The sequence below is a fragment of the Orycteropus afer genome, unplaced genomic scaffold (genome assembly GCF_000298275.1).
Source record: "Orycteropus afer afer isolate SDZICR_OR568_19922 unplaced genomic scaffold, OryAfe1.0 scaffold00054, whole genome shotgun sequence".
Taxonomy (NCBI): domain Eukaryota; kingdom Metazoa; phylum Chordata; class Mammalia; order Tubulidentata; family Orycteropodidae; genus Orycteropus; species Orycteropus afer.
In genome coordinates, this window is record NW_006921641.1 from 12209159 (window position 1) to 12224566 (window position 15408).

At 41.8% G+C, this 15408-nt stretch overlaps 1 protein-coding gene across 1 annotated transcript in view; it reads left to right on the forward strand.

Moving 5' to 3' along the window:
- Nucleotides 1-4885: 4885 nt before the first annotated feature.
- The window catches only part of PPM1G (protein phosphatase, Mg2+/Mn2+ dependent 1G), a 51165-nt gene continuing 40642 nt past the window's right edge, over nucleotides 4886-15408 (forward strand). Inside the window, exon 1 of the mRNA XM_007938838.2 lies at nucleotides 4886-5005. Within this exon, the coding sequence (XP_007937029.1) occupies nucleotides 4886-5005 (120 nt within the window). The remainder of the gene's footprint in view (nucleotides 5006-15408) is intronic.

The window sequence follows — 15408 nt, forward strand, 5'->3', positions numbered from 1 at the left end:
AGAGACAGCTCAGGGAGCAGAAGTACATGGGGGAAAGAACATAAGGAAGAGGTGATTATGAGGAGGAAGTGGGAGAGGAGCTGTTGCATTGTGGTAAATTGTAGTCAATGTCATGAGACAAAGTGTATGTGAACTGCTGTATGGAAAGTGAATTTGCTCTGTAAACTTTCACCCCAATCACAATTAAAAAAGAAAGAAAGAAAATGGCAGTTTTTGAATTGAACACTAATACAAGATTTATGAAGAACTCAGCACATTATATTCAGCTCCTCTTATCTTTAGGGCAATGTGGAAAAGTAGATGTTGTCTGTGTTATAGATGAAGAACTGAGCCTGAGAGGAAATAAGCAATTCGTTAAAGACCACAGAGGTATGTAGTTTTTGTTGTTAGGTGCCATTGAGTCACTTTTGACTCACGGTGACCCCATGTACAGCAGAACAAAACACTGGTCTTGTGACATAGTCACAATCCTTGCTATGCTTGAGTCCATTGTTGCAGCCACGGTGTCAATCCATCTTATTGAGGGTCTTCCCCTTTTTTACAGACCCTCTACTTTGCCAACCATGATATTCTTCTCCAGGGACTGGTCCTTCCTGACAATATGACCAAAGTACCTGAGATGAAGTCTACCATTTTCACTTCTAAAGAGTATTCCAGCTATACTTCTTCTAAGACAGATTTGTTCATTCTTCTGGCAGTTCATGGTATATTCAATATTTTTCACTTCAACCACTACACATTAGCGTGCCTCAAAAAAAAAAAAAAAAAAAAAAGGGCTCCAGGAATTGAAGGAATACTACTTGAGATGTTTCAACAAATAGATGTAAGAAAGCACTCACTTGTTTATGCTAAGAAATTGGGACGACAGCTACTTGGCCAACCAATTGGAAGAGATTCATATTTGTGCCCATTCCAAAGAAAGGTGATCCAACAGAATGTGGAAATTATCAAACAATATTATTAATATCACATGCAAGTAAAATTTTTCTGAAAATAATTAAAAAATGGTAGTGGCAGTACAATGACAGGGAACTGCCAGAAATTCAGGCTGGATTCAGAAGAGGACATGGAACAAGGGATTTCATTGCTGATGTTAGATAACTCTTGGCTGAAAGCAGAGAATATCAGAAACATGTTTACCTGTGTTTTATTGAGTATACAAAGTCACTTAACTATGTGTATCATAACAAATTGTGAAGAATGGGAGTTCTGGAACACTTAATTGTGCTCATGAGGAACCTGGACACAGACCAAGAGGCAGTTATTCAAACAGAACAAGGAAATACTACGTGGTTTAAAATGAGAAAAAGTGTGCATCAGGGTAGTATCCTTTCACCATATTAATCAATCCATGTGTTGAGCAAATAATCCAAGAAGCTGGGCTATATGAAGAAGAACATGGCATTAGAATCGGAGGAAGACTCAATTCTTCAACCTGCAGATGACACAAACTTCCTTGCTGAAAGTGAAGAAGACTTCAAACACTTATTAATGAAGATCAAAGACTACAACCTTCAGTATGGATTATATCTCAACATAAAGAAAACATAAACTCTCACAATTGGACCAAATAAGCAACATCATGATAAACGGAGAAAATATTGAAGTTGTCAGGGATTTCATTTTATTTGGATCCTCAATCAATGGCCATAGAAGCAGCAGGCAAAAAATCAAATGACTTATTGAATTGGGCAAATCTGCTACAAAAAACCTCTTTAAAGTGTTACAGAACAAATATTTCACTTTGAAGATGATAGTGACCCCGAACCAAGCCATTATCTTTCCAATTGCCTCATATACATGTAAAAGCTGGATAATATACAAGAAAGACTGCAGAAGAATTGATGCATTTGAATTAAGGTGTTTGTTCTGGTTACCTAGTGCCTCTGACAAGAATATACCACAAATGGGATGGCCTTAACAAACAGGAGTTTATTCTTACAGTTTGGAGGCTTTAAGTTCACGTTAAAAGTGCCAGGCTCTAGGGGCTGAGTGAAAGCCCCTCAACCTTGGGGCCCAGCTCTGCCTCCTGCTCCCGGCCCACTGGAGCTAGAGGCGTTTCTTCACTCAGACAGCCACTGGCTGCTGAGGCTGAGAACCCCCAAGGATGACAAGTAAAAAGGCACAGTCCTGATGTTACCAAACCACATGGCAGGCCATTAACTTAAGTCCGTTGTAAGTCCCAAGGTTAGCAGAGCATAGCAGGCTGCTGAACAAAGACACGGCTACATGCAGGGTCCAGGCATGCCATAGGCTAGAGACCATTCTCAAAGCTTCTCCTTATATACAGGAAGCAGACCACATCCCAAAGGCAGCTACTCAGCTGCTCCCAGTAGATTCCACCATGGAATTGATTAACAGTCTCATCATGGGGAATACTACATCCAGCTGCCCAGCCACTCAACCAGACCTAAACAAGTTGACATACAAACAAAACCATCACAGTGTTGGTGAAGAATACATAATAGCCAGAAGAACCAACAAATCTGTCTTGGAAGAAGTACAGCCAGAATGCTCCTTAGAAGTGAGAATGGCCAGACTTTGTCATGCTTCAGTCATGTTGTCAGAAGGAACCAGTCCCTGGAAAAGGATATCATGCTTGATAAAGTAGAGGGTCAGTGAAAAAGGGAAAGACCCTCAACAAGATGTACTGACACAGTGGCTGCAATGATAGGCTTAAGTAAGGCAATGATTGTGAGGATGTCTCAAGACCAGGCAGCGTTTCATTCTGTTGTACACAGGGTCACTACAAGTAAAAATGTACTCAATGGCACCTAAAAATAACAACCACCACAATAACCTTCAAAGTCTCTAGGTGGTATAAACAGTTAATGTGCTGGGCTGCTAACTGAAAGGTTGGTTGTTTGAATCCACCCAGAGGCACCTCACAAGAAAGATCCGGCAATCTACTCAAAAAAAAAAAAAAAATCAGCCATTGAAAACTCTATGGAGCAGAGTTGTACTCTGACACCTATGGCGTCGCCATGAGTTGGAGTGAACTCAATGGCAACAGGTTCTATTTATTTTTTACTCTCATAACCTAATTTCAATTTATATATTTCATTGTCACCTTAAACTGAGCCATTTATTCCCAAAACTAGCTACCCTCTTCAATGTAACCATTTTCTGTTAATGGTTCTGCCAATTTTTGTCATTAAGGGTCAAAACCTTGATGTTTTTCATTCATTCAACAACAACACTTACCCTATTTTTCACAAATCACACACACACACACACACACACATAACATGCAGAAATGATGAAATTATGTAAAACACCTCTGACATAATATGCACGGTATTTCCATAAAATATGGTAAATATTATTGAGCATGTAGAAGAATTGTGCTGGGATGCTGGAGGGTGTAGGTACAATGGTAAGTTTGATGCAGTTTCTGTCTTCAAAAAGGCTTATAGTCCATCAGGAAAGATAAGTCAGTGCAGGAATATTAGAGACTTGATGGAGAAAGTGATGGTGAGGTGGGGTGGGTGTGAAGGTATGTTCCATGGGTGAAAGCAAAGGCAGAGAAAGCATGGCTTTAGAGGAAACCAGAAAGCACTATGCTAAAACAGAGAGTCTGTTAAGGGAAATGCATAGAAAGTGGGAGAGACATGCTAAAGCCAAGTCATGAATAAAAGGTCTTGTAAACTACTGTAAGGAATTGGGATTTCATCCTAAGAGCAGTTGAAAGCCATGATTAGTTTTGTATTTTAAAAGTATCGATCTGGTCATAGTTTGGAGGATGGTTTTTCCTTTTCCTTCCACCTCCTGTATCCAACCTATTACTAACTCTTGTCTATTTCTTAGTCTTTAATATGTCCCTATTCCCATCTTTGTCCCAGCTCTTCTCATTTCATGTTTAAAGAGCGCTGTAAGTACTGTTCCCAGAGTTTCTCCCTTCAATGACTACCACACATAATGACCAGACCAATAGTGTTAAAATGCCCCACCAGGATAAAAATGAAGACCAAGTTATCTAACCCGGCTCTAACATATACCCTAGTATTACTTAAAATCACTCTCCATCGAAGCCAGTCATCTTCCACAGAACATCCTCTGAAATGCAGTTTACATTCTTTGCTCACCCATTCTACCTTGCAACATTATTCCCCAGGCCCTTGGCAAATACAGGCGTCCTCTCTGCCGGTCTGAATCCTTTCAATCTGACAACAGCTAGTTCGTCCTGCCTTCCTTGGATTTCTTGCACCCAGCATAGGCTGTGCCAAACATTTCTACATTAACTTGAATTATGTCACAGATAGAGGTTTCCTTCTTCCTGTCAGAAAGACCCTGTCACATTCTTATATAGGCCTCACAGGCTTGGCCAGGTATTTCAGAATACTGGTCAACTTTAATTGAGTCGAATTGGGCGGGTTTTGTGGAGACTGAAGGCGCAGTGGGGAGAGCGGGGGCTAATATACTAGAGTTTGTGCCAGATGCTCTGGGCCAGACACATAGTAGACTTCGGAGAAAATGTCGAGACAGGGGGAAGGATCCCAAGCCCAGGCGGCGAAAGGTGACCAGCTGCGGGAGTAACGCCAGCCACAGCCGTTGGTGGGCGTGGCTATGCCAGTCTCGCGGCAGCGGCGGTTGGGCGGGCCGTTGTCCCCGCGGGCGGGGCGAGTTGCTAAGGAAATGACTGCTTGCTGCGCCGCGCCGCGCCGGCCGGGCGGGGTCTGGTGTAGCGCCGTTTCCGCTTCCGCTCCCTCTCTGCTCCTGTCCCGTTACCGCCTCCTGGCCGGCCTAGCGCCTTTCACCGGCACCTTGCGTCGGCCGCGCCGTCTGGCCTGCTTCTGCCACGCGCGCACCCGGGGCTCCGGCTCCGGCGCCGGCACGGGTCGCGCCTCCGCTCGCCTGGCCTTGAGGCCTCCGGCCAGTTGCCGCCATGGGTGCCTACCTCTCCCAGCCCAATACGGTGAAGTGCTCAGGGGACGGGATCGGCGCTCCGCGCCTGCCGCTGCCCTATGGCTTCTCCGCCATGCAAGGCTGGCGCGTTTCTATGGAGGTGAGGCGGGAGGGGCCGACATCCTGGGTGCTGCAGGGCGGGAACCCGACGGAGAAAGAGAACGGGGGGAGTGGGTTCTTCCCGGGAAAGGTCCGAATCAAGAGCCTGTGGCAGCAGTGGCAGTTTGGGGAACGGCAGCGAGTGCGGGGTCGGGCAGAGAGTGAGCTGCTGGTGGTTGGAAACCGTGAACCGGTGGCCGTCTTGGCGGCTAGGGCTCGGCCATGTGGGGAGAGGCACCTTCCGCTCACTGACCGCTCTCCTGGTGCCTGCGCGCCATCCTCTTCGTGCCAGCCCCAGCTCTCCTAAACGGCGTGAGGTTTAGTGTGGGAGTAAAGGAGAAAAGGGACTATGTGTTCATTTGTTTTTGAGAGGTAAAGGCGAATAGATGTGGATCATTGTACTTTTTTATTATTTAACTTACTACGTGGGGAAGCCTCTTGGGGTGAGCAGGTTGACAGGGAAAGGAAGCCCGGGCAAATGTTTTATTTCAAATACATAACACTAAGTTGTCTGGCCCTGGACACTGCATGTTAATTGGGGACAACTCCAAGAATTGTCAGTCATTTGTACTCTTTTAAAGGGCCTTTTACCCTCCACGAAAAACTTTTATCTGCTTAACACTATAATTAATGTCTTACTGTGCTTGGTATTTTCCACCTTCGGTATTTCCCCAAAACTTACTCAGTAATTGTCATTTGCCTATGCTTGTTGGAATCCGTAGTTTGATTTTTCAATCATTTCATTAATTTTTTTTTATTTTGGTCACGACCTACAGTGAACTGATTTTCTTTCTTAGAAAGTTTCACTTCGAGTAAAAGGAAAAGTCTGGATAAAAAGGAGTAGTTTTGGTCAAAATAGATGTGAAACTACAAAGGAGAACTTAAGGAAAAACTGGTAGAAAGGAAAAGGAAGGGGAGAAAGACACGTGTAAGCCTTGCTTTGTGAGAAGTATTGTGAGGTCTAGAGAGTGGGGCTACGGAAATGCTCTAATTGTGTCTGGGATTGAGGGTTTATCCAGTTACTAGGTGGGCTTCAGGTTTTAGGCAAATACTATCTATCTCCTTTGGGAATTTTCTCAAATCCCTCACTCCTCCTTGTGGTTAGCTCTGGAATGACAGTATGAACTTCAGCTGTTTGTTTCCACACTCAAATTTATACCCACTGCAGACTTTAGTAATGGTTCTATCATTAAGTATAGAATTTCAGAAATGGAGGGGATCTTATAATTCATCTCATACAGTTTTACTCTCACATTTTACAGTTAGGACATTGAGGCCCAGAAAGGTTATGGCACTTGTGCTTTGTGGGAAAGAATCAATGATCAAATTGCTCTGAACACTAAGCTCTGTTATCTGTATCAAACTGAAGTGAAACATTCATACTTCACTGCAGTGCAAGATATTGAGCTTACTGGATGGTTGATAAATGTAATTGAGTACACTGCAATGAATCACTTTTATATGGCCTTTGAGTCTTGGTCTTGTAACTCCCATCAAATGATTAGGTGGGACTATGCAAATAAGGTGCTTGTGGTCCATGAAGGGGGTTAGACAGCTTGCTAATATTGCAAATAAGATGAATGGCACCTTTTGGGGGGCGGGTGAGACCATGATACAAGGTGTATAGGCCTCTAATGAGGGGATTGGTTAGTTTTGCCATCTGCTAGGCTTAACAGAGAACCAGTCCTAGAGCAGAGGGTGGGCTTCACTACCACCAAGAAAGAAGAGCCAGGAGTGGAGTGCACCAAAAGGACCTGGGTTTCCTTCCCTGAGAACTCCTAGACCTAGGAGATAGAAGCTGTAACACCAGAGATGTTTTGGTGCAAGACAGCAAGAAGTGGCCAGTAGGAGAAGGTGCATTGAGCTTCCTGGCCCACAGAATGAGAAAACTGAGCACTTGAGGGCCAAGGCTTACTGGTGGAGTGGGGTTCCTCTGGGCAGAGCTAAGAATCTTTGTCAAACTTGCTGGAGCAGGGCAGAGGCCAAGTAGTTTGGGCTGATGGCCAGGGAGAGGCCTGCCTGCAGGCATGGCTGAGAAGAGGCTGATTGAGAAACTGTGTACTGCGTTGTTTTTGATCCTAAATTGTAATCTGTTACTTCCCTAATAAACCCCATAATTGTGAGTATTATCTGTGAGTTTTGTGTAGGCATTGCAACGAATCTCAGCCCAGCAGAGAAGTAGAAGTAGAATGTGACATGGGAGGGACAATGAATGTCAGAATTAGTAAAAAGGTTGAAGAATGGAAGTATATTTGACCTCCATTTCATAGCAATCAGAAGGAGCTCTGGTGGCACAGTGCCTAACGCATTTGACCACTAACCAGAAGGTTTGCGGTTCAAAACTGCCAGTTGTTCCACAGAAGGAAGATGGGGCAATCTACTTCTGTAAAGATTTATCACCTTGGAAACCCGTTGGGGTTCCCTATGAGTTGAATTGACTTTAGAGGAGGAGGTCTGGCACTGCCACCATGCCATTTTTATAGTTGGTGCTTTTTTTTTTTTTTTTTAAAAAAAAAAAAAACACATTGTCTGACTGTTAGAAATATCTGGATATAGCTTCAAAAGGAAAACCTTTATGGGTTAGTTTCTAGAGGTTCCATTTCACTGGCATTTTCTATTCATGTTGTGTGAGTTGAGATAATACCTCATCTCACAGAAAAGATTTTCCACTTCTCTCTGCTGTGGTTTTTCCTTTTTTCTGGTATTCCTCTTTCTAGTTTTCCAAGTCATTTGCCCAGTAATCCTTGCTATATGCTTTTTCTCTGCAAGGCATTTCCCTTTATTTTTGGTTATATCTATGGTAATTATAAAATGACTTTTCATAAGGGGCTATTTGGTGGGTAGAGAACCTGCCAGAATATTCCTTAGATCCTGATCTTCCTTCTAAGTAGATAATAATAACTTATTAAATGGATCTTTCTAATGTGCTCTTTCTGAATTTACCCTTGTATGAAGGTTGCATATGCCTGATCAAATCCTGTTTAGAATCCTGTTTTGTTTCATTGTTACCTCTCCTTCTGGCTTTGTTTCCTCTCTCCTCCAAAGTATAATATAGTTGTCTTTGCTACTGCAAGAAAATAACTCACTTCTAGCCTCTCCAGCAAATGTTATCTTTTCAGAAAATGTACTCTCCTTCCTCCTAACCTTTAGGGCACAGTTTACCCAATTAATATATTCTATTTGTCTTATTTGCTTGAGCCTAATGACTAAGTTGAGGAGCTCTGGTAGCATAGTGCCTAAGGCACTTGACTGCTAACCAGAAGGCTGGCGGTTCAAACCCACCAGCCATCCTTGGAAGGAAGATGGGGCAATCTACTTCCATAGTGATACTGCCTCGGAAACCCAAGGAGGGGTTGCTATGAGTTGGGTTCAACTCAATGGCACATAACAACAACAACGACTAAGTTGAGGTAAGTTTATTACATCAATAAATCTTATAAGAATTGCTAAAATCTTGACTGATGCATAGCTTCAGCCTTAGAGAGTACTCTACCTATACTTTTGAAGCAAGGATGGAAGCCATTGATAGCTTGTATTTTATACTTTGTGCCTCCAGCCTCTATTTACTGTGAAATCAGGGTGTTTTGAAAAGGGGTAATTAAAAATACCACAGTTGATGTTTCCCTCCATTCTTCCTTCTCCAGGGTTTGGAGAGACCCTTAAGTGGTTCAGGTATATACTAGAGGTGGAGGGCAGGAGAAGCGTTAAGAGGTAGGTTGTGTTGTGGAGGGGTGCTTGAGAAATATATAAGGAAAGACTCAGTTTTTGGTGGCTAATGAGAAGTGCAGGAGCTCTGGTGGTTGTAGTGCCTAAGGCATTTGACTGCTAACCTGAAGGCTGGCGGTTCAAACTCACCAGCCACTCCACAGAAAGAAGAATGGGCAGTCTACTTCTATAAAGATTTACTGCATGGGAAACTCAAAGGAGGTTGCTATGAGTAAGAATCAACTTGCTGGCAGTGAGTTTCGTTTTGGTTAGTGAAAGTCCAAGTCAAAAATAACATCAAAGGCAGTATCAATGCTTAGTATAATTTTGAGTAGGCTAGCATTTAAAACTCAGCCATCAGATCCATAGGAGTAAATCCTGGTGATCTGCTTTCATAAAGATTATAGCCAAGAAAACCCTATGGGTCAGTTTTATTCTGTCACATGGGGTTGTTAGGAATCAGAATCAACTCAGTAGCACCTAAGTAGCTGTTTTTTGTCAGGCTTCACAGAGGGTCATCAGGAATTGAATGTAGATTAATGTGGAACAGAAAATGCTTAAGACACCTGCATAATAATTTCAATTATTATATTAATGGGCTAAGTATAAAATGAGATGCCACAGGCATGCTGTGGATTTTCACTTTAGAAAGGTATTGGAGGCTGAAGAGCATTATCTCATTCTCATATCTGTAGTTTAAAACAAGACTTCAAACCAGTTCATTCCCATTTGACCCCCTGCTGAGAATTTGCAATTCTACCCCAGATATACTGAATCAGAATCTACATTTTAACAAGATCCCCAGGTGATTCTTATGCATACATGTGACATAAATCAGTATTTCATTCCTTTTTATGGCTGAAAAATATTCCATTGTGTAGTGTGATTTGTTTATCCGTCATTAGTTAATGGACATTTAGATTTCCACATTTCATCTACTGTGAATAATGGTATGAACATTTATGTACAAATGGTTGTGTGGACATAGGCTTTCATTTCCCTTGTGTAGATATCTAGGAGTGCAATTGTTAGCTCTTATGGGAGCTCTGGTAGCATAGTGCCTAAGGCACTTGACTGCTAACCAGAAGGCTGGCGGTTCAAACCCACCAGCCACTCCTGGGAAGGAAGATGGGGCAATCTACTTCCGTAGTGATACTGCCTTGGAAACCCAAGGAGGGGTCGCAATGAGTCAGGTCTGACTCGACGGCACATAACAACAACAACAACATGGTAAATCTATGTTTAATACTTTGAGGAACTGCTGAACTGTTTTCTAAAGTGATTACCATTTTACATTTCCACAAATAACATATGAGGATTCCACTTTCTTCAGATCTTTCCAACACTTACTATCTTTTTTTTAATTATTATTTTAGCCATTCTAGTGAGTGTGAAGTGGCATCTCATTGGTTTTTTGTTTGTTTGTTTTATTCTCATTGTGGTTTTGATTTGCATTTCTCCGATGGCTAATGATGCTGAGCATCTTTTCATGATCTTGACCATTTGCATTTCTTGGAGAAATGACTGTTGAGATTCTTTGCCTGTATTTAATTGGGTTATTTATCTATTTATGTTTTTATCATCAAGTTGTAAGGGTTTTGTATATATTGTGGATACAAGTCCTTTATGAGATATATGATTTGCAAACATTTTTCTCATTCTGTGAGTTGTCTTTTTCATTTTCTTGATGGTGTCCTTTGAAGCATAAAAGTTTTTAATTTTGATGAAATACAGTTTATCTGGTTTTTATTTTGTTGCTTGTACTTTGGGTGTCTTATCTAAGAAGGGTTTCACTGAGTGTCACAACAGTTTACTCTTGTTTTCTTCTAAGAGTTATAGTTTTAGTTTTTACATTTAAGTCCATGCTCCATTTTGAATTTTGTGTATAGCATATGGAAGGGGTTCAACTTCATTCTTTCACATGCAGATATCCAGTTATCCTATCACTATTTGTTGAAAAGGCTATTCTTACCCCCTTTGAATTATCTTGGCACCATTGTTGAAAATCGATGGACCATAAATTGAGGGTTTACTTCTGGACTCTCAGTTCTGTTTCATTGATCTATATGTCTATCCTTAAGCCATCATCATATTGCTTGGCTACTGAGTTTTGAAATTATGAAGCATGAATCCTCCAACTTTGTTCTTTTTTCTTGTTTCTTTTCTGGGTTCCTTGCATTTCCATGTGAATTTTAGGGTAAGCTTGTCAATTTCTACACAAAAGGTACCTGGGATTTTGGTGGGGATTAAATTGACTATGTAGATTTATTTAAGGAATATTGCTATCTTAACAAACATTAAATGTATTTTTATTTATTAAGGTCTTTAAATTCTTTCAACATTGTTTTGTAGTTCTCAGAATACAAATTTTGTAGTTTTGTTAAATTTATTTTTCGTATTCTTTCTGATACTGCTATAAATGGAATTATTTTCTTAATTTGTGGATTGTTCATTGCTAGTGGATAGAAATACATTTGATTTTTGTATATTGATCTTGTGCCCTGCAACTTTACTGAACTCATTTATCAGTTCTAATAGTTTTTCAGTGGATTCCTTGGGATTTTCTGTATACAGGCATACTTTAGAGAGGTGGCAGTTTGGTTCCAGACCATTGCAGTATAGCAAGTCACACAAATTTTTTGGTTTCCCAGTGCCTATAAAAGTTATGTTTTACACTGTACTGTAGTCTTTTGAAGTGTGCAATAATAGCATTATGAAAAAGTTTGAAATATTATGAGAATTACCAAAATGTGACACAGAGACTATCTTACACTGGGTTCACTAGAACCCAGTGAAAGGTTTTACGCACACACACACACACACACACACACACACTAGAGAGAGAAATTTATCTTAAGGAAATGGGTTATGCAGTTGTAGAGGCTGGCAAGTCCCAAGTCTACTGGTCAGACATCAGGCTGGAGGCTTTTCCTGACTAATGTAGCTATAGTGGCTGATAAACCCAAGACAGGCAGGCAATACAGCAGGCTATTGACTGCAGAGGCTGATGAATCCTAAGTTGGCAGGTAAGGCTGTGTGCTCATGGTATGTGGAAGCAACAGTCCCAAGATTGGCTATGGAAGGCCACTGGTTCAAGTCCAAGAACTGGACAGAGGTCAGAGGATGATAAACCAAAAGCAGGATCCAGATCTAGCAATGCCAGAGGGCTTTGCCAAGATGTCCACATATATTGGAAGCAGGCTGCACCTCTGAGGAAACTCCCTTTCAGCTGCTCATAGCAGATCTTATCATGGAGGTGATTGTATTATATCAGATCTCATTGTGGGAATGACTACATCATTTCTGCTAAATCACTGAGAATCATGGCCCAGCCAACTTAACATGCAACCTTAACTGTCACAAAGACACAAAGTGAGCATATGCTTTTGGAAAAATGGTGCTGATAGACTTGCTCTATGCAGGGTTGCTACAAGCCTTCAGTTTGGGGGGGAAAAAAAAAAAACCAGTGTCGGCAAAGCACAGTAAAACAAGATATGCCAGTACAAGCTTATGCCATCTTAAATAGAGGTAGTTTTACTACATCTTTTCTAATCTAGATGCCTTTTATTTCTTTTTTCTTTCCAAATTCCCTTGGTTAGAGCCTCCATTACAGGGTTGAATAAACGCATTAAGTGTACATCCTTGTTTTGTTACTGATCTTATGGAGAAAAGGATTCAGGCTTTCACCATTAAGTACAATGTTACTTGTGAATTTTTTGTAGATACACTCTGTCAGGTTGAAGCAGTTCTAATTCTAAGTTATTGAGTGTTTTTAATCATAAATCTGTGTTGGATTTTGTCAAATGCCTTTTCATCTACCAAAAGGGGGTAGGGGAGCCATCATCCGACCTCCTCTGACTTCACAAGGGGGAGGAAAGATCAAGGTCAACAGTCCAAGGCTGATTCCTATGAGACGGAGGTCAGACATGCTGCACCCTCCAACCTTTTTAACAATTTTGATGCCAACTGTCCCTCCCAGGAGCACTCTCTACTTCTGTGCTGGGTTCTATAATTCATTGCAATAGCCACACAGAACTCACAGGCAATACTTAGGATACTGTGGGGTTTATTAGGGAAGTAATAGATTACAGATCAGCATCAGAAGCAACTCAGGATACAATACAGTTCTTTAATCAGGACAGCCTTCTCTCAGCTGTGCTGCAAGTTTCTCTCTGGCTTTGGCCTCTGCCCTATTTGGACAAGTATTACAAAGCTCTTTTAACTCTGTCGATAGGTGCCCACAGAGGCACACCCACTCCATGGGCAAGTATCGTCCCTGAAGGCACTTAGCATTTTTTTTGCTTCATGGGCCTTGAACTCCACTGTTCTGCCTCATGCCAGTCTCTTAGTTCTGCTGCCTTTGCTGTCACTGTTTCTCTGCCATTGCTTCTCTCTGTTTTAGTGCAGGGATCTCAGGCCCAGGAATGCATTCCACTCCTGGCTCTTTCTTGCTGATGATGAGAGCCCTTCTCCTCTTCTGGGATGGCTCATTTTAAGCCTAGTGGGTGGCAAAACTGACGGATCCCCACATTAGGGTTCCATGCACCTTATTTCCATGGTCCTACCCACACACAAGGGTGCCGTGTACCTTAATTACATTATTAGTAAGCTATTCATTCCTCTTGGTGGAACACGAACACCTCACATTTGGGTATTCCTACTAATCATCTGGTAGGAATCACAAAGACCATGGCCAGAAGGGCCATGTTAAGTTATTCACTGCACCACTGCTTTTTGTTCTTTAGTCTATCGATATGGGATTACTTTAATTGATTTTTGGATGCTAAAGCAACTTTGCAATCTTGGGATAAATCCCAGTTGGTCATGATGTATACTAGTTATGTTTGTGTGTCAACTTGACTGGGTCTGGTTGAACGGCTGGGCAGCTGGTGGTAGTTATTCCCCCTGATGAGACTGGCAATCAACTCCATGGTGGAATCTACCATAAGCAGCTGATTAGCTGCCTTTGGGATGTGGTCTGCTTCCTGTATATAAGGAGAATCCTTGGGAATGGTCTCTAACCTATGGCACTCTTGGACCCTGCATGTAGCCATGTCATTGTTCAGCAGCCTGCCATGCTCTGCTGACCTTGGGACTTACAGTGGACTTAAATTAATGGCCTGCCATGTGGTTTGGTAACATTGGGACTGTGCCTTTTTATTTGTCAACCTTGGATGTGTCAGCCTCAGCAGCAAGTAGCTGTCTGAGTGAAGAAATGCCTCTAGCTCCAGTGGGCCAGGAGCAGGAGGCAGAGCTGGACCCCACGGTTGAGGAGCTTTCACCCAGCCTCTAGAGCCTGGCACTTTGAACTTGGACTTAAAGCCTCTAAATTGTAAGAATAAACTCCTGTTTGTTAAGGCCGTCCCATTTCTGGTATATTTCCTGTCAGAGCTGTACTAGGTAACCAGAACAATGTATAATCGTTTTTATATGTTGTTGGATTCAGTTTGCTGATATTTTGTTGGGGATTTTGTGTCTTATAAGAGATAATCATCTGTAGTTTTCTTGTGATGTATTCATCTGGTTTTGGTATCAGGATAATAATGATAATACTTGATACTACAGTAATGTAATAATAGTGGATTCCAAGGAAAATAATTGGTATACTCTGAGCTAAAAGTTTCAGCTAAGAAGAGGAAGTTTTCCCACTTCTCCTATTTTTTGGAAGAGTTGTGAAGGATTGGTATTCTTTTTCATATTTTAGTATAATTCACCAGTGAAACACTGGGCCTGTGCTTTTGTTTGTGGGAAGTTTTAAAAATTACTAATGTAATCTCTCAGAGTTCTGGTGGCATAGTACCTAAGGCATACTACCTTAGGCATAGTACCTTCTGCTAACCAGAAGGTTGGCGATTCAAACCCACCTGCCGCTCCAAGGAAGGAAGATGGGCAGTCTATTTCTGTAAACCCAGGGGGGGTCACTATGAGTTGGAATCGACTAGATGGCAGTGAGTTTGGTTTGGTTTAATGCAATCTCCCCTTGTTTGAGGTCACTTTTTAAGACAGAGCTTATGTCATTCTTTAAAGGTTTATTTTTAAAAATTTACCTTAAGGTGAATCTATGTTAAGAAATTCTCTTAGCGTCTTCTGAAATAGATGTGTAGCAAGTTTTAGATGTAGTATTACATGAAAGGAAAATGGACTGAAATCTGTGACTTTTATCATCAGTCTTTAGTAACCCTAGATGACCCAAACTGTTAAACGGCTCAATTACTAGCCAAAACGTTGGCAATTTGAACCCACACAGAAGTGCTTTGGAGGAAAGGCCTGGTGATCCATTTTTTTTTTTTTTTTTTAAATTCTATTGTGATTTGGGTGAACGTTTACAGGGCAAATTCATCTTCCATACAGCAGTTCACATGCACTTTGTCTCATAACATTGACTGTACTCTCCCACAATGCAACAGGTCTCCTCACACTTACTTCACATAGCCATCTCTTCCCTGTGTCTTTCCCTCCCATGCACTCCTACCTTCTCTAAGCTTTCTCCCTGTGCATACACAGCCCTTCTATTCTCCCATGATTGAGCTCTCCAAGGAGTGCATCTACCTAATGCAAATGTTCAGCTCATATTCCTATCTTTTGTTTGGCTTGAAGCCACCAGAGTGGGTTCAGTTCCAGACCTAAAGGGCAGCTGGGGGGGCATAGTCTCAGGGGTTTCACCACACTCTATCATACCAGCAAACCTGGTCCCTTGGT